Source organism: Chelon labrosus, assembly GCF_963514085.1.
Source record: "Chelon labrosus genome assembly, chromosome: 18".
NCBI lineage: Eukaryota > Metazoa > Chordata > Actinopteri > Mugiliformes > Mugilidae > Chelon > Chelon labrosus.
In genome coordinates, this window is record NC_140351.1 from 25,163,849 (window position 1) to 25,189,747 (window position 25,899).

The 25,899-nt window shown below is 39.4% G+C and overlaps 1 protein-coding gene across 1 annotated transcript in view; it reads left to right on the plus strand.

Moving 5' to 3' along the window:
- Positions 1-25,899, plus strand: part of LOC311503439 (sodium channel protein type 3 subunit alpha-like) — a gene marked incomplete at its 5' end in the record, with an annotated part of 157,899 nt that overhangs the window by 98,689 nt on the left and 33,311 nt on the right. Inside the window, 4 exons of the mRNA XM_084566154.1 lie at positions 12-152; positions 240-360; positions 1,631-1,836; positions 23,625-23,748. Of these exons, the coding sequence (XP_084422280.1) occupies positions 12-152; positions 240-360; positions 1,631-1,836; positions 23,625-23,748 (592 nt within the window). The remainder of the gene's footprint in view (positions 1-11; positions 153-239; positions 361-1,630; positions 1,837-23,624; positions 23,749-25,899) is intronic.

Genomic DNA, 25,899 nt, shown 5'->3' on the forward strand with positions numbered 1-25,899 from the left:
TGTGTCTCCAGCTGTTGAACCTCTTCCTGGCTCTGCTCCTCAGCAGTTTCAGCTCTGACAATCTTTCGGCTCCAGACGACGACGGTGAGATGAACAACCTGCATATCGCCATTCACAGGATCACCAGAGGTCTAGGCTGGTGTCGGAGACAGGTACTTGTTTGTCTGGAAACTTGTGCGCCGTCTCTCTCTGCCCTATATTTGATGTTTTGTCTGTGTCTCTGTGTGTTTGTGGGGCAGGTGGTGGATTTTTTTAATGGGAACCTGAAGCGACGTCGGCAGAAACGAAAGGAGGCCAAAGCCATGATGAAGCTGAAACGCCTGAGCACCATACACACTGAGGCCAATGGAGCTGTCATAGGTAGTGTTTTTTTGTTTTTGTTTTATCATACCACATCTATTTCATTCACCTGAAGGTGAAATAAAGAGAACAAGGGGAGAACCATTTTTGGTTGTTTTGCTTCTTTTTCTGCGTACTATAAAAATACTTTGTACTTGTACTTGTACTTATGATACTTCAGTATATTTTTTCACAAGATACTTTTGACACTTAAGTACATTTATTGTGAGCTACTTTAAGACTTTTACTCAAGTGATTTTCTTATGGGTGACTTTAACTTTTACCAAAGTCATTTTCAGTTATGGTATTTGTACTTTTACTTAGTTATTTTTTACTTTATACACCTCTGCTTATTTGTTCTACCTTGCTCCTTGTGTGTCCCGCATTTGGGTCCTACACCACTTTTGAGATTGAGCATAATTAGATTAGATTAGATTAGATTCAACTTTATTGTCATTACACATGTACAGGTACAGAGCAACGAAATGCAGTTTAGCATCTAACCAGAAGTGCAATAGGCAGTAAGTGCACATGGCATAAATAGTATGGTCTATAAGTGGTACAGGTTGTTTTTTTACAGCATATGGACAATATTTACAGATCAAAACCTATGTACAGGTGAGACCATATATATACAGGTGAATGAGCAGGATATACACAATGATTGAATGAGGTACTATGAACATATTATATATGGATTTGTTCGTTAAATGTGAGTAGACTATAAACAGGAACTACAACATAACATAATTTACAATAAGGGAGATGGGCAGATGATAAATGAGATGATACAAAATACAGATGAAGTGAGCAATTAAGCAGTGCATAAACAATAAGCAGTAGCTACCTAATGTTACTAAACTAGTGCAATATTTGGTAGTACATAGTACTGTGCAAACAGATTGTTTAAAGTGTGCAAAAAGATGATGGCCCGTAATTACTGCACTCTGATGGTGAGTCCACACTATGAGCAACAAAAGCCACAACTGACAATGGCTGTAAACATAAAACAGGGACAGTTGAAGCAAGCGCATATGATAGGTTGATGTGTCACCGAGTCAGTGGAGCACCAAAAAAAGTTGAAGCCGTCTCGACGTATGTTGGACGTCGCCTTGTCAATTCATATCGCAAGCTTTCATTGAAAATGTGTTGTAGCTTGTCGCTCTCTCACTGCTTGTGTGAACGCATGAGCCTCCTGAATGCATCGGTCATGAGATGCTGAGGGATCATAACTGCAACATTAATTTGAGAAAGAAATGTTCATCAGTGCATCCGTCTGTTCTCATCTCAGGCCGCCATGTGGAGAAGTACGTGGTGCCGGAGGACGACAGCTACATGACGAACCCCAACCTGACCATCAGCGTCCCCATCGCTCCTGGAGAGTCGGATGTGGAGTTCCCGGAGGAGGAAGAGGAGGAGGAGGAAGGAGAGGAGGAGCAGAGTGAGGGCTCCGATGGCTCTGATGGCTCAGACGAGGGAGACGAGGAGAGAGAGGAGGTATGTCTACTGATCTAGCTCTGTGGCTTTCCAATTCATGCACACTCACGCACACGCACCTGTGCCTGACGTAAACAAGCTCAGGTGTGAGGGTGAGTCAGCTGCTGTTGACCCTGAGGTTAACTTCTAACAACTGTCTGTCAGCTGGTCTGTGTGTGTGTTCAGGTCAGTTCATTAACCCCTACAGAGCCGAGCCACAGAACAAGACAAAGAGCAGGAACAGAGTAATCACACAAATAAGCTTTGTTGGCATTTGAACAACTTTCATATTGTTTTCTGTTTGTAATTAGCTTGAATGGGTTGCCTTGGAATTGAAAGTCGAAATGTTATAATCAAAACTCTGAGGTGTATTCCCAGACGGACTTTGAGATGAACTGCTGCAGATCAGGGAGAGTCTGTGTTTCAGACACAATATTATTTAATCAGATGAATTCTATGATCAGTTCTCTATGAATGGAGATACTAGCTGTTTTGAGTACCTGGTTGTAAACATTTTTGTTTCCGCTGTAAAGTTTTTAACATAAAGGTCTGTGGGGATTTTGCTCGCTCTTGGAGCCTCTAGTGGATGTAAGAGGTATAAGAGGCAGTTTTTGGTATTTCTGCGTTAGCTTAATCTTTCAGTTTTTCCCTCGGGATTGCTGCTGACTGTTTTTTACATTACTACTTTTGTGTCATTATTGTGTGTCTGTGAGGGTTCTCAGTCAATATTTGTGTGCTTTTCAACATACCAGCTTAGACTTGCAGCCTGATCTTTTACTTTCAGTTGTTCTAAAACTTTTTCATCATATTCACGTAAATCAGTTTTTTAACAGTTTACATTGTTAAAAATGGTAATTGTAAATGTCTGTGTGCACCGCCAAGAAAAAAACTTTGACCTTAAACTCTGATCACAAACTTGAATTTTTTTTTTATTTGAAAATGATACAGAAACAGCTATTTAAAACATTATTAGTATGAAATATTGATGTATATTTAGCTCCGCTAAAGTCCTCCTTCTGTTGTACTAGATGAACTCTCAACTCACAGCACACACACACACATACAATAAGAGGGCCCCTCAAATAGAATTGGAGGCCTCAGGCAGTGCATTATGGTCCAGCATTTTTCTCACTGTGATGTGCTTGTGCTAAAAGGGTGTATTAGTGCTTGTGTGCATTTGTGTGTGTGTGTGTGGTTGTGAGGCAAGTTATTTGGTGTGTGTTTTGCGTGTTTGTGTGTGCCTCCTGTCTCTATTCATCTATTCAAAGGACAAAAAGTCCAACTGAGCCACAGACAACTTGTGTGTGTTTGTATGTGTGCATGTTCTTTGTAAGAATTGGTGTCACATTTTTCAAATAGCCTAATATCTCCTTTAGGAACAAACCTCATAAAGCTGGAATGTCTCAGTGTGTGTTGTCGTGCTTTTAGTAAGTTGCGAGGACATTTTTCTGGACCCCAAAGCTTTTTGAAGAGTAAAACTTGCTAAGACTTGGTTTTAGGGTAAAGGTTACAAATAGGATAGGGCTAGGCTGAGGGTATTGGGAATGCATTGTGTCAATGGAAGGTCCCCACAGAGATAGAAACACTAGTTTATGTGTGTGTTTCTACATGTGAGGCAGCAGCAGCAGAAGAAGAGGGAGATGTTTAGTTGTTCGCTCTCTCTTCTCTTTGTATCTAACATGAAATGACAGATTTGTGTCGTGTGTGCGTGTGTGTATGTGTGTGTGCACGTGTGTGTGCGTGCACCTGTGCTGACTCAGTTCATCATCACCTTTCGTCTTTAATCATGTTGTGCACCTGTTCTCCTTCTCCCTCTCTCTCTCTTTCTCTGTCCCTCTATCACAATCAGGGATCCCTAAAAAACATGCTGTACTAGTTGTACCTCTGTGGGTATTCTTGTTGTTTCTCTTGGCGTGCATAAAAAGATCGTGGGGAACCTTGACTAATTTGAAGAAAACTACAGATTACAGTATACTGCGTGTTGCTCTAACACTAATGCTGCACAGACTGCAGCAATTTAAGGTCGATTTATCCCCGGATTCTTTCTCCAGAGAACTGAGCAAGTTTCAGCCCAGATTGTCTGTTAACGTGAAATGTTTCCTCCTGGCTGACCTGACCAGTATCAAACATGTTGGATGTTCAGGATTCTAAATCTGGATGATTCTGTGTATACTTTCACTATACCCAGAGAGAGGGAGAGAGAGACAAGTCTACAAGGACATGTAGCAGCTGATGGTGTTGCCAAGCAACCGTAAACATTCTAGCCCTCTAGGCTAATGTTAGTTAGCATGCTGCTGTAGACAAATATTAATACTGATAGTTAAAATCACAGCTCCAGCTCTCTCTGAAGAACAGACACCACGTGTTGACTGAGTCTCCCCCAGCCACTGTCTCATCTACACTTATTTAGATATCTGCTGGTGCATTCAGTGTTCCCTGTAATTGGAATTCAGTTTTCAGTTTTATTTGCATAGCTACCATCAATAACAATACGAATTTTCTCCAGATGCTTTACAGAACCCAGAACCTGAGAGACAGACAGCACTAAGAACAGTGACAAAAAAAACACTCCCGTTTAACAGGAAGCAGCCGTTAGCCTAAAGAATACACCATCTAAACATGATACAAACAAGAGTACACTATGTAAATGATGCATGCTGCTATCCTGTAGTGTGTATTAGTTTCAGAGTAGAGAGAAGAATATATGTAAAAGTTCTCCTTTGGTCAGCAAACATTACGAATAAGCCAGAAGAAGGTAGCTGTAATTTTATTTGTAACATCAAAAGATGAACTGTTGAAATAGCTGAAAGTAAAGGATGAAAATAATCTGATTAATATAGAAGATGTAGCCCTATTCATGCAACCTTTAAGTCAGCCCAAATGTCCGCACCATAAAATATTCAGTTGCTCTGGCATCTCTTCGTTGGGAGCTGATTATGCTGATTATTATTAAGATCTGCAGGGCCAATGGGTTAACAGTGATGTTGTCAGACACGTCATCTGAACACCACTGGACTTGAACAACAAAATGGCTCTGATTGGTTAGAGGACTATCTGATTGTTGCAGAGGGAATTCTTTTCTCTGTATCAGTTAATCATACCCCATAATAAAATCCAAATTCAGATTCTCATAAGAGCTGAGTCTGGTTATGCACCAAATACACACAACATATATAGTGACAGCGAAATATATAGTTACACAAACAGGAAGCTGTGTTGTGTTCTGTTTTAACCTTAGTGTAGTTCTCTGTCAATACATGCTATAGCAGCCAGTTTGCCGAGAGGTAGAACACACACTGACCTGATGTGAAAGGGCAGCATAAGCAGAACAAAACTCAGGAGCGTGTTTTTTTCTTATGTTGTCAAGTCAGAGAGAGAGAGAGAGAGAGAGACACAGAGAGTGTGTATACATGTATGACCTATCTATGTGAGGACCAGTTTTTTCTCTTTGGCGAGTCGTGTGTAGAGTCATGTTTATTAGGATTAGATGTTGGGTTGGAATTCCCCATGTCAGTGAGGGTGCTTACAAAGACTACACAAATAAAACAAAGAAGAGAGGCTGGCATGAGGGTTAGGACAACGAAAAGAGAGAGAGAGAGAGGAAGTCAGAGAGCATCACCGCTTTCACAAGTCTTTAGCATCAACTCTGTTTCCAGGGTGTGCAGGCTGTTTCTGCTCTCTTGCTTCCTCCATTCCTTCTGCTCTTAACTGACATGAACGTTCAACAAAACCTCATCTTCATGTTCTTCCAGTTTAGCTTCGAATTTCTTCCTCAGTTCTCCTGAATTCCTACCATCTGAATGTGGATTTTTGGAAACTGTTGTACATATTGTAAAATAGGGAAACGTTCTCCAACTTCAGCTCAGCTTCTTCAGTCCTATTTTGAGGGATTTTATTATACTGATCCCAGTTTAGAAGTGTACAGGTACTCTGTGTTTAGTCTGTGATCCTTATTTCAGCCATGAAGAAGAATAGTGTAATATCCCCTCTTTCAGCTCTTTGTTTGGTCTCCACCATTCTCTAAAGAAAATAGCAGACTCTTTCGCTGCTAAATATTCCACTGTGCTCACCAGCTCATCTGCAGTTCAATGCTGAGCAGGAAGCTTATTGGGTTTTAAAGATTTTTTTTAAAGCAGCTGCTAGAAACGAAACTATGAGAGCCGAGAAAGTATATCGTAAAGGCTGCAACATGTCAGTCTGATGACTGGCAGTTTTCCTGGGTCAGGTGTAGGTGAACATGTCGAATGAATAAAGTATAGACCAAGTGATCTGCATGATTCACGAGAGGCCAGCTCTGTTACCTGATTTCCACAAATAGATAATTTCAAAGCTGTAGAACGGTTTGTAGTTCTTCCTAGCTTCCAAGCCTCCCAGCTATTACTAGCTCTTCCTATTTCCTCTTTTGAATGATGAATACAGTCTACTGCCTCCTGCTGGTATGAAGAGTTATTTCCTCTCAAGTGCAGAACGTAAGAACCTTTGTGGAATATTTTCAGGTCATTGTCCAGTATGCAGTGGAACAAAAGTATTCACTCACCCATCCAAGTAATTGTATTCAGGTATTCCAATCACTTCTATGGCCACAGGTGTATAATATCAAGCACCTAGGCATGCAGACTGCTTCTACAAACATTTGTGAAAGAATGGGTCGCTCTCAGGAGCTCAGTGAATTCTAGCGTGGTACTGTGATAGGATGCCACCTGTGCAACAAGTCCAGTTGATACTAAATGTTCCATAGTCAACAGTCAGTGGTATTATAACAAAGTGGAAGCTATTGGGAAAGACAACAACTCAGCCACGAAGTGGAAGGCCATGTAAATGAGCAAGGTCAGCGGATGCTGAGACGCATACTGTGCAGAGGTCACCAACTTTCTGCAGAGTCAATGGCTACGGACCTCCAAACTTCATGTGGCCTTCAGATTAGCTCAAGAACAGTGTGTAGAGAGCTTCATGGAATTGGTTTCCATGGCCAAGCAGCTGCATCCAAGCCATACATCACCAAGTGCAATGCAAAGCATCTGCGCCGCCATTGGACTCTAGAGCAGTGGAGACGTGTTCTCTGGAGTGACGAATCACGCTTCCCCATCTGGCAATCTGAAGGACTTGCCAGATGGTGCCAGGCAGTTGCCTGGAGAACGGTACTTGTCTGACTGTATTGTGCCAAGTGTGAAGTTTGGTGCAAGGGGGATTATGGTGTGGGGTTGTTTTTCAGGAGCTGGGCTTGGCCCCATAGTTCCAGTGAAAGGAACTCTGAAAGCTTCAGCATACCAAGAGGTTTTGGACAATTCCATGCTCCCAACTTTGTGGGAACAGTTTGGGGATGGTCCCTTCCTGTTCCAACATAACTGCCCACCAGTGCACAAAGCAAGGTCCATAAAGACATGGATGAGCAAGTTTGGTGTGGAAGACTGGCCTGCACAGAGTCCTGACCTCAACCCGACACCTTGGGGATGAAACAGAGCAGACTGTGAGCCAGGCCTTCTCGTCCAACATAAGTTTCTGACCTCATAAATGCGCTTCTGGGAGAATGGTCAAAAATTCCCATAAATACATTCCTAAGAGTTGAAGCTGTTATAACTGCAAAGGGTGGGCCGAAGTCATATTAAACCCTATGGATAAAGAATGGAATCTCACCTAAGTTCATCTGCGTGTAAAGGCAGATGAGCAAATACATTTGGCAATATAATATATTCCTTGATCTTATTTTTTCTCTAAAGCATTAGCTGTCACATAACAGGGTAAATCCCATCAGTGGTAAATTGTACAGATGTTGACAGTCGCAAGTAGCTGGCGGCAGCTGCACCAATATGACGTCATTCGGCGTCATCACAGTAAAAATAAAGTCTCAGGTACGAGTTACACACAAGGTATTGTTATTATGAGAAATACACTGCTGCTTGGTTTTTTGTTAAACACGTAATATGTTGACATGTAAATAATTGATGTTGTTTTTAGCGAGCCCTCTTGCTGGCTCAGCAGCATGAATGTAAAATGATTTTTTTTATTATTTCAGACAATATGTGTTTGCCAGCGTGTGACCTACATAGGGAGTTAAATAATGTACCAGCAGGAAGGTGCTGGTGAAATCTGAATAAGATAAGTCAGCAGTTCGTTTCGGGCACAGCTCTCTCAGCACCATCCTTTCCAACTTGGCCGGTTGGTAGTTTGGAGCGTGGCTCAAGGACGGTGCATTGTTTGGGGATGTGCACAAGTGTATCAGCACAAGAACACACATCATACATGTGAAATGTGTCCTTCCAGCCAACTGTCATAGCAGCCCACTTTGACCTTTTACAATTAATGATCCTCCGTCTTTCATTGCAAACTTTTTCGAGTCTCTTCACTTTGCAAATAGGTTTGTTGATAAAATGAACTCACCGTTCACTGTATTAGAAACACCTGTGCTTTGTAATGCAATCCAGAGAGTTTCTCTGCTATACATTTTAATCTGGCAAATCTGCAACATTTTCCATTTCCATTGAGAGAAATGTGATCGTTCTTTATTACTGAGGTCGTTGAGGTGATTGTTAAAGGACAGGATTGCACTGTGTTGATGTTAATGGAGCAGGCACAATATAGAAATATATATAAATAAATAAATATAAAATAAATATGTACAGTGCCTCTTGAAAGTATTTGCATTCTTCTGCATTTTCTACATTTCTTCAACGATTCACAACATCAGTGGATTTTCCCACAAGTCCTGAAAGTATACAAAGAAAACTCAATCAAACAAATGAAACAGGGATTTTATACTTGTATTTGTGTATTTGTTTGTGGAAGGACCTGATGCAAGCATTCCATGTGAGGAAACCCCACCAACATTGCAGAACTGAAGTGGTTCTGTACTGAGGAATGAGCTAAAATTCCACCAAGCAACTGATCAACAGTTACTGGAAACGTTTAGTTAGTAACATATATTGAAATCAATGATTTACTTACTTTTGAACCTCCCAAATATGTAATACTGGCTCATTTTGCTGAATAAACAGCAGCACTGTATATTGCACGGGTGTTCCTAATAAATTGCTCAGTGTATTCTCAGAGCATGTTTTCAAGTGTCTTTCTAAAGCAACTTTTAAGTACTTTACATATACTGATAAAACTGAATAGAATACACAAGACAAAAAACACGTGTTTATTACCAGATGAATGACAATCAGTTTTCAGACACTATATTGACATGGCAGCTAACTGTAATGCTAGCCCTGCTCCAGTGAATGCCACAGCATAAGCATTCATTCATTCATCTTTCTTTTGTTATCTTTCCCTATTTCTGGCTGTAATTCACTTTTTCTTCACTGCTTTCGACCTCTCCCTCGCTTTCCACCTCTCTATATCTCTCGGCCCATCTCTCCTCTCCCTCCAGGTCTGTTGTCTGTAATTTATTTCCAGTACACAAACGGCTCGCTGTAAATAGAAGCTGTTAAGCCGCTCCAGCACTGCGGTCTTAATAGACCCAACTTTGGTTATGTAATGATTAAATAGCTGACCTGGGCTTTAACAGCATCGTAAATCACCGGAGGTGGTTTTTACCGTCTCGTAAAGCTTGAATCAGCTGGTTGAGGTGGGCACGGTCAACAGCCAAGGTTAAAGGTCAGACTGCGGTTTTTACAGTGCCAGTCGTTACAAGCTGCCCTTCTCATATCCATGGGTAGGTGCTATGAGCAGAGCACCTACAGTTTTAAATATAAGACAGTCAGCTTTATACAGGAGTTTTAGGCCAAGGTATTCCCCCAAATCTGGACCTCACTTTGGCCCCGATTATCTGATAATGTGAGATGCTTACAGATCTTAAACCGCTTAACCACTCTCAGATTCATCCCCAATTAAATCGAGACGAGTTTGATGTTTAAGTCTGGATAATCTTCAGTATTTTACAGTATTTTGGTAAATGGTCTTGTTTCTATATAGCACCTTTCTTCCTATTGGTAGTCAAAGTGCTTTACAGTAACATTCCAGGGGTCAAACTGCTAACTCTCTGGTTCATGGACAACCCTCTCTACCTACTGAGCCACAGCTGCCCCAATTATGCTCACTGATCTGACAGAAACATCTATGTGATGTCCTGTATTGTTATTTGGAAATCTTGTAGTGTAGTGCAGTGTAGGTTTGCAAATAGAGAGAATATCTGTTATTTCTGGCGGTGCCGTCTTGCGAGTCTGGAGCCTACTCAGTATGGTCTGAGAGTGGAGTCACGTGGAGCCGCGTTATCGATGACACGACCAAACTCCCGCCAGACTTTTATTAATACTGCACTCTGCTCTACCTCCACCAGTTACAAAGAAATGTTGGATGATACACTGATCCACGGTCCTTCAGGACCCTTTCACGGAGTGGTTGACATGACAACTTGTTGTCATGATGTCACATCCTGTTTCTACAGCGTCAAATAACTAAGAAAAATGGACTCTTGAGTATGCATCACTTTTATATTAACTACATAAAATGACAGAAACCATCCACTAAAAACTGATGTGTATTTTAGTGTTTTAGTTTGGCCCAAGTCCCATCCACTAACATGAAGGAGGTGGAGCTTATGACCTGTACTGCAGCCAGTCACCAGGGAGCTCTACTTCCTCTGGCTTCGCATTTGAGGAGCTGTTCGGTTGTCCATCTTTTTGCATTCTATGGTTTGGACAGGTGGGACAATAATCCATATTCACAAACCATTTTCAGACATGAGTCCCCGTCTACAGTACTGTATCAGGTAAAATTATTCTGACAGGCTTCATGTAAATGTTTCTCACAGTATTGTCATAAAGAGACCAGACTTGCACAGGACTGATCTGGCATCTGGCTCATTTGCATTGTTTATGTGGTTATTAAAGCATCAGCTTGGTGATTTTAGATTAGATTACATTAGATTAATTTATATTGTCCTTGCATATAGTACCGGTACATACACAAAGAAATGCAGTTTGGCATCTAACCAGAAGTGCAAATTGCAAAAAGTGAGAAATTAACCAAATACAAATGATTTTACAGAACCGTTGCCTTCGATCATATTGATTTAAACTGACAGTAAAAGTTGTGTCCGAATACCTTAAACTAAATTTACCATTTTAGTCTAAAAACCATTAAAAACACACACAAAAAAAGAACACACAAACAATTATAAGCACTATTATTTAGAAATGGATGCACAGAATACTAACTGCTTCTCTCTCAGGACAGAAGCAGAGACAAAGGGGAAAAAAATGGAAGTTTAACCATCTCAGATTTGTTTTCTTAAACACGTTTAGAACTGATGAAGCCACTTGAATGAAAGGTCTTCAAGAAAACTCCAACAAGTAACTGCCTTTGTTTAAGCTGTGTTTTAGATATACCGTGACCTGGATGAAAATATTCAGACAAACATCTCAGAATAGATTAAGAGGTGAGGCCAGGATTAGACTCACTCTGGTCACTTTCTGCCCCAAACCCATAAAATTGTTCAGTTATGTACCCGTCAGATAGCTTGTTTTTGCATGGCTTTCCAGCTGTGTGTTTTCTATGTGTGGAATCACAGCATCTAAAACAGATTACGAGCCCCACCACAGTCTCTATGTGATGACCTCTGACCTCTGCAGAGTTCAGGACCTGCTAACAGATGTGCAGGTGTTGTCTGCAGAGACAGGTGGTCTGAGACACTTTGATTCTGGCTCACGTTATGAAATGGTCGACATCAAAACGCTCAGTTTGCTCTCAAACTGCAGCTTCACTGGTACACTGTAAAACATCTTTGTTTACAATGCAAACAAACTAAATACATTCAAACAAAATGATTTTAACTGCAAATTAATGTGCTTAAAATGTGGTTTTTGATGTAAGCACTTAGGAGTCCAGATGATCATGTGACATCATACATTAACCTTTTATAGGGTGCACTCATTGAAATACTTGCAAATTCTAAATTTCAACCCTAGAGTGTTATTGTAGGGCATAAGAAGACTTTTTTTTTATTTTTTTATTTTAAAAAGTTATTTTAATGTAGAAAATCAATGTCAATTAAGTTACCATATATGGTTCCTTTCCTTAAGTGGTAAACCTGTATTTAGACCATTAGAACATTAGTGCTGATTCAGGCACTGGTCAACATACACATTATCACATTAGACACATTAGAGACAGTTACGCTCAGTGTTCATGCAGTCGTGGACCTTGCAGACCACATTTGGCCCTGATTTGACATGAGAATGTTGCCTTTAGCTTCACTGATCGGCTGAGTGAAAACCACATGCTTCTAAACCCCACTGAGAGGCACAGAGAGGCAATTTAAAATGTGTGATGAAGTTACCATATATGATCATATATATGATCGTATCATCCTCGCCCCAAAAGGGTTAATCAATCAACATGATTAGCACCTATGCCATTATCAGTCAATTTAATATACTGTCATAACTCAAAAAATAAAAATAAAATCACAAATCCAGGTTAGGAATTACAAGTGATAATGCAATGCACACATCATTGTTCAAGAGAATCAGGAGCTTCTATACCACCTACGAGGGTTGGGACGTCATCGAGCAGTCCCTAAAGGAAATAGCAGATTCTTTCACTGCTAAATGTTCCACTGATAGTAGCTCTTCCTAGCCTCCTAGTCTTCCGGCTAATAGTACCTCTTCCTAGCTTCCTAGCCTCCCAGCTAATATTAGCTGTGCTTGTTAGCTTCCTAGCCAGTAGTAGCTCTTACTAGCTTCCTAGCCTCCCGGCTAATAGTAACTCTTCCTAGCCTCCCAGCCAAGAGTACCCTTAGCAAAATGAAGTTTATTCAAGTGTACTACAAGTATACTTATTTTATACTAAAATTGAGGTAGTATACTTGAAGTTTACTTTTTATATACTATATTTCATATACTTAAGAATAGTATAGAGAAGTATACTTGGCTTATACTGAAAAGTATAAAGAAAAGTCCAAGACTAAGTATATATATACTAAGACTTACACTTATACTTTAAGACTAAAGCTTATACTTGTACTTTGATATACTTTTTACTTCTTTCTGCCACAAAGTACTAATACTTAGTATATCGTCCCTTCGCAAAAAGTTTATTCAAGTGTACTACAAGTATACTTATTTCATACTAAAATTGAGGTAGAACTGTATACTAGTAGTTTACTTTTCATATACTATATTTCATATACTTAAGAATAGTATAGTGAAGTATACTTAGCTTATACTGAAAAGTATAAAGAAAAGTCTAAGACTAAGTATATATATACTAAGACTTACACTTATACTTTAAGACTAAAGCTTATACTTGTACTTTGGTATACTTTTTACTTCTTTCTGCCACAAAGTACTTATACTTAGTATATCTTAGTCCAAGTACAGAATAAGATCAAGTCATTGACTTGTGCATATATTTGATTTAGCAGAATAAAAATGTTTTTTCACTACATAATTTGTTTTGAGGTATTACCCCTGTTAGAAACTTACATGTTCAAGATCATATAGTGCTGAACTTTAAAAGTTTACAGTAAATGGTATGTGTGTTCACTAGCATTATCTTTATATACCTTAAAAACATACACAACAACAGAAACATTGACTTGACTTTATTGATCAAGTTCTAGTCCCTTTCACAAGAGTTTGGCAATGGTGTTATGTACACAGCATCATCTATTTCAACAAGAACACATTTAGTTTTAATCATGTCAGGCCACACAGCATTAACAGTTTCGTTTTGTTTTATTCTCATATATAAAGTACTTTGTACTGTGAATCTTTACATACAGGCCTGTCTGATTCAATAAGTACCTCAACTAAAACACAACGTAGTTTTGCACATGAACAAAAAGCAGAAATGTGATGTCAACACGTTTGTTTAAAAATAACCAAGTCATTAATTAAACTAAATGTATCATCTTTGAAGCATACAGCACTGTTGTATCTCTTCTTTAGTCTGAAATGTCCACATCCAGTTTACTTGTGGTAGGGTTCTCAGTGTTGACTTCATCATCATCTTCTTCACTGTTGGAAGTGTTACTCCAGTGTTCTTCTGTGTTGATTAGGTTATCTTTATTATCATTCTACATGTGAACCAAGGAAAGAGAATGAAAAATGTAGTTAATAAAACGATGACTGAAATTGTGCAGGTGGTTTGCTGTAGCTTTTGCTTTGTGCTGACAATGTTGTCATTCGTCTACACTTGGGTTGGACTAGAGGATAGGTCAAAATGTACCACAATTAAGATAAACTGTCTGTTAGATGGTATGAATGCACTCAACTATTACAGCAAACCTCTAACTACATGTACAGTAAACTACATGTGTGCACTGTTGACACTTTTTGAGGGTGTCACTGGAAGCCCTCTGATGAGTATTATATAAATCAGATTCTTAAAATTAAATCAAGCAGGATAAGAAAGTTACCAAGATACATGGGGGAATGTATCCTGGCAACATAATATGTCCTGACATATTTCAAGATTGGATGTCTGTAATAACTTGGACAAACTGTGTCATTGTGTATTTACCTGTTGAAAGGCAGTATCCAAAAGCCTAAGAGTGGAGGAGCTCCTACTGTTGAATCATCTCTAACTTCTCTGTGGGAAACAATATATACATTCAAAACTAGGATACAAATTGATGAATTCAATCAATGTTGCTCAACTAAATGTATTACAAATTAATGCAACTAGTAATTTATATCGTCCCCAAATAAACTAAAATAAAACATTACATTTCAGTCTGACCTTTTCAACTGATGATGATTTTTCTTACATATCAAACCAGTTCAACATAAATATGCAACTGGAAACGGTCATTTAATATAAAATTAGTCACATGATAATCTTGGAGCTAACCTCACATCACCAGCAGCCTGTGGAAAGTAATGGAATGGAATATTCTACCAACTCTGTTGAACATAAAGCTCTGCTGCACTGTAAGCAGCAAGCTAGCTGCTGTGTTCTGATCTTAGACATCATGATCATTATCTGTTACTTACTTTTACTTTCCATCTGTAGCCTACTTGGTAGTCCTTGGAATCTCTGCTGTGTAATCCTCCAAATGTATTTTTTTTCTTCGACGTTTCGCGATGTTAGCTCTAATGAGATCATTCAGAAGCTTCTCCAGCTCTCGCTGTCACAGGGTCGCGCTTTGCACTTCCGGTCCATGTCCCCGCCTCCCTACCTGGCAGCCAATGGGAGCCTAATTTCAAACTGGCGTCCACCGCTGCAGGTAACGATCTTGTTCTCCAAAGAAAAAAATGTTTGGTGGTAAGTTGTTGCATTTTATTTCTTCCCAGTTACCTTGATAGCATTGATTTAATCTGTCACTTTGTCATAGCCCAGTTGTTTGCACGTGACGTCACCGCCTGCATGCTGCCCATTGTTTTCATCAGTTACCACTCTGTCATTCTAGCTCAGGGATGAGCAACTGGCGGCCCGGGGACACACACGGCCCGCGACCTCACTCGAAGGGGCCCTTAGATTAATTTTTGATAATTATAAAAATGTGTCCTCTGCGGCACTGAATCAGTTGTAATGACACAGTTGGCCACTAGATGGCCTCTAATGCAGACGCCGCCTCATACACGCTTCCACCGGGTCTTCTCTACCAGTGAAGAAGAGACGTTGAGCCGTAAGAGCGGAGGAGAGAGAAAACTTGATCGAGAAAATAGTGTGTGTGTTTCAGGTGAAATGGGAAGAAGATTATCTGTTCACAGAATTTAAAAGCAAACCTATGTACTTAGTCTGCTTAGAAACGTTATCTGCCTTGAAAGATTTCAATTTAAATCGCCGCTACAACACGTTGCACAAAGATAAATACGAGAAGTATACTGAAACTGCAAGGACTGCTATCGTAGCAGACCTTAAATCAAAAGTACACAAACAACAGCGACTTTTTACCAGTGGCCACTGCTGGTAGTGGTGAGGTAGAGTGGGTAGGGAAAATGTTCAACTCTTTCTTAGTGTAAAAATTCACAAATAAGTTCTTGCAATTAATGTTTGTCTAATGTTCTGCAGGTTTCTGGCATCATTGAAGAGGATGGTGATTTTTATGTTTTATTTTCATGAGCCCTTTGCACTAAACAAAATAACTGTAAGTGGTTATTTTTGTTTGCTTCAGTAAACATATATATGTGTATATATATATATGCATTCCCTATATAGAGTTTTTTCCTGATTGCATTTAAGTTCAGAAATGTACCTGATAAACCATCCTTCATGCCTCTTTAACAATTGTGTTCATTGTGGATGGTGAATAAAAATAACACTGAAGTAATGTTTTGTGTTTTTCCCTCACAGTCCATGTCCAGACCAAGTTCCCTGACACCACCATGCAAGATGTGAGACCAATCAGAAGAAAGAAATGCAACAGTATAAGCTATGCCAAGCAAGTAGCTGAAAAGAAGTCATAAAAGTAACGTTTTTGTTTCTGTCAAGGTGTTTATTATGTTTGGTTCCAAAGACGTGCACTTTTCTTTTACCTTTTTCTTTTGACAAGGAAGGACTTCAGTTCTCAGTTGCAGACACTGTTTTGTTTACATTTTTAATTTTTCAGCAAAGAAGGACTTGATTTCATAGAAGCTCTTTGTTTTTGAAATGCACATCTTTAAGCAGGTATTTGTAAATACACTGTATGTTATAAAATGTTCTATAAATATATCAAACTTGTTCTCAACATTCTGTCTTGTGATTTTGTAAATACAATGCAGTCTAGTACACACAGTATGGGTTAACTTTAAGAATACTTAGAGAATATTAGAAGAAGTATATTTCAAGTATATAAATAGTATGCTACAAGTGATATGCTAAGCAAGTTACAACACAAGTTACAAGTATACTTGTAGTATAATGACAAGTAAACTAGTAAAATACCAAAAAATTGTGTTTTTCAGTTTTAGTAATTCTAAGTTCATACTTACCCTTAGCAAAAAGTAGTATACTTGAAGTTCATTTTATTAAGTATGCTTGAGTATAAGTATATGTATAGAAAGTATACTACAGACCATGTACTTGTAGTGTACTAGAAAGTATACTAATTTAATACTTCTTCGGACTAAATTGGAACATTTTTAAGTTTATAAAAGTATACTTTATATTTTATAAGGTCATTTTAAGTTTACAAAAGTACACTTTCAAGTATTCAACAAGTACACTCATCTATATACTACTAGTGTACTAAGTATATACTTCTAGTCCACATTTTAGTTTATAAAAGTATACTTTAAGTATACCACAAGTACACTCTTCAATATACTACTAGTGTACTAGTTATATACTTCTAGTCCATGTTTTAGTTTATAAAAGTGTACTCTAAGTATACCACAAGTACACTCATCTATATACTGCTAGTGTACTAGGTATATACTTCTAGTCTACATTTTAGTTTATAAAAGTATACTTAAAGTATACTTTAAATGTTCCAATTTAGCCGGAAGAAGTATTAAATTAGTATACTTTCTAGTACACTACAAGTACACTCATCTATATACTACTAGTGTACTAGTTATATACTTCTAGTCTACATTTTAGTTTATAAAAGTATACTTAAAGTATACGTTTATAAGTAAACTTAAAGTATACTTGTATATACTTAAAACGTTCCAATTTAGCCGGAAGAAGTACTAAATTAGTATACTTTCTAGTACACTACAAGTACATGGTCTGTAGTATACTTACTATACTTATACTTATACTCAAGTATACTTAATAAAATAAACTTCAAGTATACTACTTTTTCCTAAGGGTAGCTTTTCCTGTTTTCCAGAAGGACAGGACAGTGTTGTCAGATTGGGCGGGTTTTAATTTTTATCTTATTTTTCAGGTAAAAACAGAGCTGGGCGACTTTTTATGCTGATGTGAAAGAAAACCAAAGTGCATTTACTCCTTCCTGAGCCACTCAGACTGCTGCAGACAGCATAGCCTGTTCTCCACTGAATACGTTCCATTTTTGAGTACAGAAGCTCTTCCTATCAGTGGACTACATGATGTCATCAAATGGCTTTGTAGTAGCCAGATGAGAGTTATTGTCGTCGTTGGCAGCTGTAGTTTGCACTACAGTAGTCAGTTTAGGTGATTTAAAATGCTAAACAATTTATCGTTCGTGGTTTTTGAACAGAATTTGGGCTGAAAACCATATCCAGCAGCACTGAGTTTGTGGTGTGTTCATGTGTTACTTTTTGGTCCAGACACAGGTGGTGTCACAGTCTGCCTAAGTTGCTGCCGATACTTTTTTGTTGTACGATAAAGGAAACTGTATTGCTAAAGTGCAGTTTGTGGCCCTCAGTCCTTGTGTTTTTCAGTATTAGTATTTGCTAACAAACTTTTTCTGTTCTCAGATTGCCCCTTGAAGGAAAATTCAAGTTTAATGAATTCAGATGCGCAGCTTTGGCTCAGTGTACTTGAGCAAAACCCAAAGTTGCAGCTAATGTCCAAGCACCTTGCACAGCAGCTCAGCCTTCATTGGTGTGTGGATGAGATGCAGCACTTTGAGAAAAAATGGGACAGTTTAACATTAAATATTTTACCCAAAACTGGAATTAATTTAAATTAAATTTAAATATTGTTCTTAAGATTCAGTTCACTTTGAATTATAGAAAAAAAATAAAAATAATTCTAGCTGATGTCCAAATGCTTTTAATTATCTACTGCTGCTCTTTTATTGTGCTGATCACATAGCCAGAGTTTGACATCCACCCAAACCTTAAAGCTATCCCGCTGTCTGTCAACTAACATTTTGCTGTGAGATAACAAACAGGACTTCTGCTTTGCTTGCTCAGTGCTTCTTTTGTGTGTTGTCGTGTACTTTAAATTTTGAGTTGGAGAAGTTGCCTAATTTCAGGCACGGTACATTATCTGCTTCATGGACAGTGCTCATCTCAATAATTTAAGAGTCTGCATTTCTGCCTTCATCCATCTCTGCTGTCTTGTTTTCCTCTCTCTGTCCGCATCTTGTTTTTCCTCTTCTGTCTGAAGATGAAATGCGTGTTATGAAATGAAATGTGGAGAGAAGAAATATGTTGCACTCGTCCTCATTATCAGTGGACATGCCATTCCTTCTGCTTAGTGAAGATGGACAACGTGACACACTTCGTTTTGGCAGTGAGAGCCACGTACTGGACTATCTGAAACAAACACCTGAACGCAGACTGCTAGAGTTTTTCAACCTGCTGTTTGGATTTCCAGGGAAAAACTGACACTGAACGTTCATTCACGGGATCATATTAAAGTTCATTAAGAGTGTGTGTGTTCCTGTTTTTAGTCAGTTGTGGGGGCCAAACTCTTGCAGAATAGTAATGCTGTGGAGCCATTTCGAGGGTTAAAACCGGTTTTAGGTTTAAAATTACAATTAGGTTATAGAACCTCAAGTTTGAGTGATAAAATTCATTAAAATTATGTGTGACTATAAAACACAAACACACAGGTTTGATAAGTATGGCATAAGAGGATGTCTCTGATGTTTCAGTGTGAGCGACTGTAGAGATGACAGACTGGTTATTCACACATCCTTTTTTTTTACTGAAACTTCACGCACAACCAGCTAAACACATTTAAAACTTAACTTCAGTGTGGTAGTAAGCCATTTGTCCTGTAACTGTAACAAAACAGCTAAAAAGAAAAACTTTTCTACACACATGGACAAAATTGTTGGTACCCTTCTGTTAAAGAAAGGAAAAACCCATGGTGGTCACTGAAATAACTTGAAACAGACAAAAGTAATAATAAATAAAAATGTACTTAAAACTAACTAATGACATTGCTTTTGAATTGTGGTTCAACAGAATCTTTTTAAAAATCAAACTAATGAAACTGGCCTGAACAAAAATGAAGGTACCCCTAGAAAAGATTGGAAATAATTTGACCATAGGGACATGTTAAACTAAAGTGTCCTGTAATTAACATCCCAAGTGTCTTCAAACTTGTAATCACTCTGTCTGCCTATTTGATGGGTGAAAAGTAGTGACTGTGCTGTTTGGTATCGTGGTGTGTATCACACTGAACATTGACTGCAGAAAGCTAACGAGAGAGTTGTATCAGGAGGTTAGAAAGAAAATTATAGACAAGTGTGTTAAAGGTAAAGGTTGTATGACCTTCTCCCAGCAGCTGGATGTTCCTGTGACTACAGTTGCGCATATTATTCAGAAGTTTAAGGTCCACAGGACTGAAGCCAACCCACCTAGACATGGCCGCAAAAATTGATGATGAGCTGAAGAGAAGGATAATACAAATGGTAACCCAAGAGCCCAGAACAACTTCCAAAGAAAAAAGAGGTGAACTCCAAGGTCAAGGTACATCAGTGTCAGATCGCACCATACGTCGCTCTTTGAGCAAATGAATCTGTGCAGGGTACAATGAAATTTCAAGACTATCAAGGCATTCTGCAGCGAAAATGTGCTGCCCAGTGTCAGAAAGCTTGGTCTCAGTCGTAGGTCATAGGTTCTCCAACAGGATAATGACCCAAAACAAACAGCTAAAAATGGCTGAGAACAAAACATTGGACTACAGATGAGGTGGCCTTCTATGAGCCCTGATCTTAATCCTATTGAACATCTGTGGATGGAGCTGAAACATGCAGTCTGGATAGCCAGTTTCATTAGTTTGATTTTTAAATTGAATCTGCTGAACCACTATTCAAAAGCAATGTCTGATTTTCATTAGTTAATTTCCAGTAAATATTTATTTATTATTACTTTTGTCTCTTGCAAGTTATTTCAGTTATGTGGGCTTATCTTTCTGTAATGGAAGGGCACCAACAATTTTGTCCAGGTCTGTAAGTAGAGAATGCATTCAAATCGACAAAACACGACCAAGTGGCTAGCAAGTGAAAATACATCTTTAGTAATTTGACAACACATGAGCTGCAAATACTAGCCTGAAAGCCATACCAACTTCCCCAGACCAACTTTCCTGCATTAAAGTCTGGAGTCTCTCAGTTTAAAACTGATTATGCTCCAGGAAAGATCTGCCAGTCCAACCAAATCGCTTGAGATGGCTTTATATGGTGATGGCTCAGATTGGTTGGAGGACTATCCAATAGATGCAGAGGTATTTTATTTTCTGTATCGGTTGAAACACGCCCATAATGAAATCCAGATGGTTTGTTACCAGATTCTGCTAAAAATTTATCACTTTTTGGGTTCTCCAGGAAACCTTTTTTGTTGTTGTTTGCACATCTTCCAGAGCGTTTTTGTATTTGCTGCTGTTGTGAGTGTTTGCAGTGTTGTCAAATTGATAAAGATGTTTTCTTAATCTGTGTTTTGTCTGCTTGCATGTGTTCTCTTGAGTGTCAGTCCAATGACCTCTCTGGGCCAACATATTCAAAGGTTATCTTTAGCTAATGTTGTTATCATTGTTAGCCTAGCTGCTCATGTTTTCACCATTTGAAGGTGAAAAACCACTTGACTGATAGATGCTCTGTTGTCCCACAGTCTTTGCAGGCACGTGAACTAACTGCATAATTGTAATTTTGGTTGTTCAAGCAATATCGTTGTTCTTTGACTTGGGTAAAAATGGTCAAATTTGACATGATTGTGTCCCTGAATGTGTTTCACTGCCTTCAGCTCCTTTCTGGCCGCACAATAGAAACAGCTTATGAATAGAAATACATTTAAACCACTCATTATGGATGTCAACTGTCAAGAGGTTTTGGCCCAAGGCTGACACGTGTGCGTGTGTGTGTGTTAAAATGATCCACTTTTTGTGCGTTTCCCCTTTCAAGTAAGTGTGTGTCAGAGATTAGGTGTGTATTCATGTCTGCTTGGCTTCACCTTTGCATTTGTGTGTGTGTATGTGTGTGTGTGTGTGTGTGTGTGTCCAAGGCTGGCATTCGTCACAGTGGCTGCTCTCTGTTCCCAGACTTTGAATGTATTCATGAGTTAGCTGTTGACTCAGGTAGTTACCACACACACACAGGCACACACACCCCTGCTGTGTCTTTGTCCAGACAATCAACAAAAGTTGCCAAATTTCCTTCCTCAGTCCTCAGCATAAAACCTGTCTCCTACCCCTCTATCTCCCTCGTCTCTTTGTAAAGTTAAACTCCCATGATGCTTAGCGAACTAGGACCTTTGAAGTAAACCAGTCGGGATGGGGTTGGGGTTGGGGGATTTTCCTAACGTCTTGTTGTCCAGATCTTAGAGTCTAGTGAACAGACGGCAGTTTTCCTAGCGGAGGGAGGGGTGGCATTGGAAGGTGATGTCTCTCTGTTTTCTCAGCCAGGATTCCTGCCAGTTATGTAACACCAGATCTGACTCATTCGGCCTCGACTGCAATGAAATGATGCTGATGATCACACAAGCTAGAACAGCACTAGTGGAAGAAGTATTCAGAAGTGATACTGTGAAGTGATATGTTTGACTTTGCATGAGGAGCAAAGGCCAACTCTGCATGGTTCTATATCCACACAGGGAGAAAGTTTAGGTGGATGGACAGGTTGATAAAGCAGCAAACTCTTAACCAGGCCCTGAGAGACATCCTTGCTTTCTCTGTACCTTGAATACAATCATTCCCTTGCCTGGAGGCCAGACAAACTCCACTTTTTTCCACAAATTTTCAGCGGTGTTAAGTCTGGAGTCTCTCCATTAGGAACTAGTTATGCTTCAGCAATGATTTGGTGGGCCAATCAGATCGTTTGTTCAGGCTTTGTGTTATGATTGACAAAAGCTCAGACTTCCTTCACCCACAAAATGGTCTTGAGTCTCTCTTTTGGGAACTGATTATGGCAATCGAATTGTTTGAGAGGTTTTTTCTTGGTGATTGTCAGAAGAGTAACAGCAATGAGTTATACACGTCATCTGAGCGCTGTGTAGTTGAATATGTTTACGACTTAATTGCAAGTTGTTTGGGTTCCTTTATCGCATATGTTGTAAAAGATATTGACAGCAAAATTACTTTAAAGGATGAACTGTTAACAGCGGTTAAATCAGGCCAATCATTCCCTAAGCTTAACCATGACGATGAAGGCTCCCTAAAGCTGACAAAGTACTTGTTGTTGAGAAACTTTTAGCAAGTAAAAGAAAGGATAACGTGGGTCGCCGGGATAGCTCAGTGGGTAGAGCTGGCGACCCATGTGCCGAGGCTGAGTCCTTGCTGCAGCGGCCCAGGTTCGAGTCCGACCTGTGGCCCTTTACTGCGTGTCATCCCCCATCTCTCTGCCCCCCTTTCCTGTCTACCTTCAGCTGTATCTATAATAAAGGCAATAAAAGCCCAAAAAAAAAAAAAAAAAAAAAGAAAGGATAACGTGAATGTGAATTTGTTTCCATCAAGAGCACATAAACTAGGCTCTGTAAGGCCATCAGATGGTGTAGGCTACACAGAGCTCTCATAAACGCTGTTCAGAAACAAACCAAACCAGTCGTCTTGGTCATTTATATAAGAAAAATCTTAAGAGAGGCTTTCAGGAACTTCTTCATTTGGGCAATTATTCTTTTATGTCAGCTAGTATAGGTCAGGTTTCATGCTGAGACGAGAACAAAACAATGCAATCATTCCACTCTGCATGCTCCAAGGACTGGATGTCAGCTATGGCTGCCTTACACATGGGAGAGACTTCTTTTACTCAAGAAGCTGAAAAAGCTCATCAGTCATCACTACGTCAGAACTAATTTGGAAAACGTGTTTCCATTTGATTTGTTAACATAACAGAAGGCAGCATGTTGAGACTAATGAGCTTCCAGTGCATGTGATGAGCTTTAAATGTGGTGTTTTATCTGCTTAAAGATGGCAGCGTGGTGGATTTACTGAGTTACACACTCCTAGCTTTCTTCCTGCCACTCTTTATAGTTAATTGGATAATGTAAACCAATCAGAGGATTGTGTGGTGAATATGATGAGTTACCGGTTTTGATAGGCTGTTTTTTTGTTTCATTTAGCAGAAGGATGACATAAGTCTATCAGAGGGCAGTACGGTGGACCTGAGGAAGCCTGGAGAGGAAGAAGATGAGTACTCGGAGATGGCTGAAGAGGCGATGGACCCTGACAACTGCTTCCCAGACAGTAAGAACCAATTCATTCACAGAGATGCGTTGCGTCGTTAAAACTGGCTGATAACAAAGTCTGTAGTGAAGAGGACAACTGGACCCAAATTATACATTGGAAGACACAACAACACCTCTACTTAGTTTCAGTTTACAAATCAGTTGCCTCCTTGGTTGATTTTGTTACCTTTGGACAGCTAGCTGCTTCTTCCTGCTTCCTCTAAGTTGGGCTAACCTGTCTGACTGTGGCTGAGAGTGGTATCCATCTCCTCGTCTGAATCTTAGTAAAGACAGAAAATTAAAATAAACTTCCCAAAATGTCAAACTCTTCTAGCCAAAAAATGTGTTACACTAATAAATGTGCTCTATACGTTGTGCTGGTGAGGTGAAATCAATCTGACATCTCTGTCTCTGACAACAGGCTTCGTATATCAAATGCAGGGATGTGTGGTCATTCAAATGCATAATTCCAGTTTTACACGTAGCCTACTTTCCCCAGCCTGTGTTCCCCTGACGGAGCGCTACAAAGCAGGAGGAGGTGAAACCTGCACAGCTTGTGAAGATTTGCAGCTTTTCTTTGTTTACATTATTCAAAACTGAAATTTAGATGGATAGAAGGTAAACTGAATGCTGAAAAGAGTTACTTGAATAGACTCTAGACGGAAGATTAACTTCCTTGGATGTCACGGTCAGCTGTTTGCCTCTAGTTCCAGGTTTCATTCTAACCTAATCAAACAACATCCTCAGTCCAGCTCCTTCAGTTTCACTAGGTTTCACTAGCTACATCCACCCACCCGCTTGGCCCAATACTTTCATAATGAAATTTATGATCATCCCAAACGACTAATGCAGGTGAAAAGAAAACACCTTGTTTCCTTCCTGACTCAGCCAGTTCCCTCCTGGGGCGCAAAGATTTATCTTAGATAATGTTCAGCACAGCTAGCATGGCCATGATACAGAGGCCCAGGGGAGGAAGAAAGGCTGGGGGAACACAGCGCTGTTAGCCCAGTAATACTGTGTTCCAGCCAATGAGAGGACGGATCATAGAGAGCTGAGGTAACCTGTGACGTATCGCGTTCTATTTGTAGTTGTAGAACTTCAGTACATCTCTATGCAGATGATGCACAGGATATCAGTCTTAATAATGAACCTGTTCAGCTTCACCTTTCACCAAGACAAAAGAAAGCTGCTCTTCATCATAGCTAAAGAACAGTGTGGTCAGATCACATCTTAATATACATCTTAATATAGTACTTATTTGGGTTTTTAGGATTTTGTTCATGAGTTAAACAATTTGCAGCGCTTGGCTATAGTTTTTGTGGCATCAACTGAAAAAATCTGAAGCGCAGCTCTAGTGTTGTATCGCACATTTGACAGTCTCAAGAATGTAAATTTCCCATGAAACTCAAGAAAACTATTCTGATGTACAAACCATCACAAATGGAAATGGTTGTCTAATTTTGAATAGTTTTGCCACCCTCTCAGAAGCATGGGACTGAAGCAAGGTTGTCTAACTAGTGTTTATGTGAATCTGTGGCGTTCTTTGTAGTAGTTTAACACCAGCGTTTTGGATACAATTTGTTTGTGGTGTCTCCTGTTCTGAGCAAATGATGCAAATGTACGTTTGATCAGATGTATGGTGGTGTTCAGTTGGCAGCTTTTGTTTGTCTGTGCCAAAAACAGCAACTGTAAAAACTGTGTTTTCAGGTTGTCCATCTGTCCCATTGTTGTGAACAACTTGGTGGGGTATGCCTGATCGATGTATTTCATGATTAGGTTTGACGAAAAGTTTATTAGCAGACGTTCTGGAAATTATTTAGTGCTTAACAACATCTGTTGTCGTGGTCTCATCAGCCTGCCCAGTCTTCATGGAATCCTGAAGTTATCCACTCCTACCTGAATGAACAATTCTCCAACCTGCCTATGATTCCTCTTACATTTTCAAACCGTCATGTAACATCATCAGTTTGTATCATAAGATTCCACATGTACGCTTTAGTCAGATATGTGTATCTATGACAGATGTATGTTTATCTTGCTGTTCTCTTCTCTCTTTCTTCTGTCTGTACCTGGCTGGCCTTAGGCAGATGGGTCCCTCCATATGAGCTGGGTTCTGCTCGAGGTTTCTTCCTGTTAAAAGGGAGTTTTTCCTTGCCACCGTTGCCCTTCA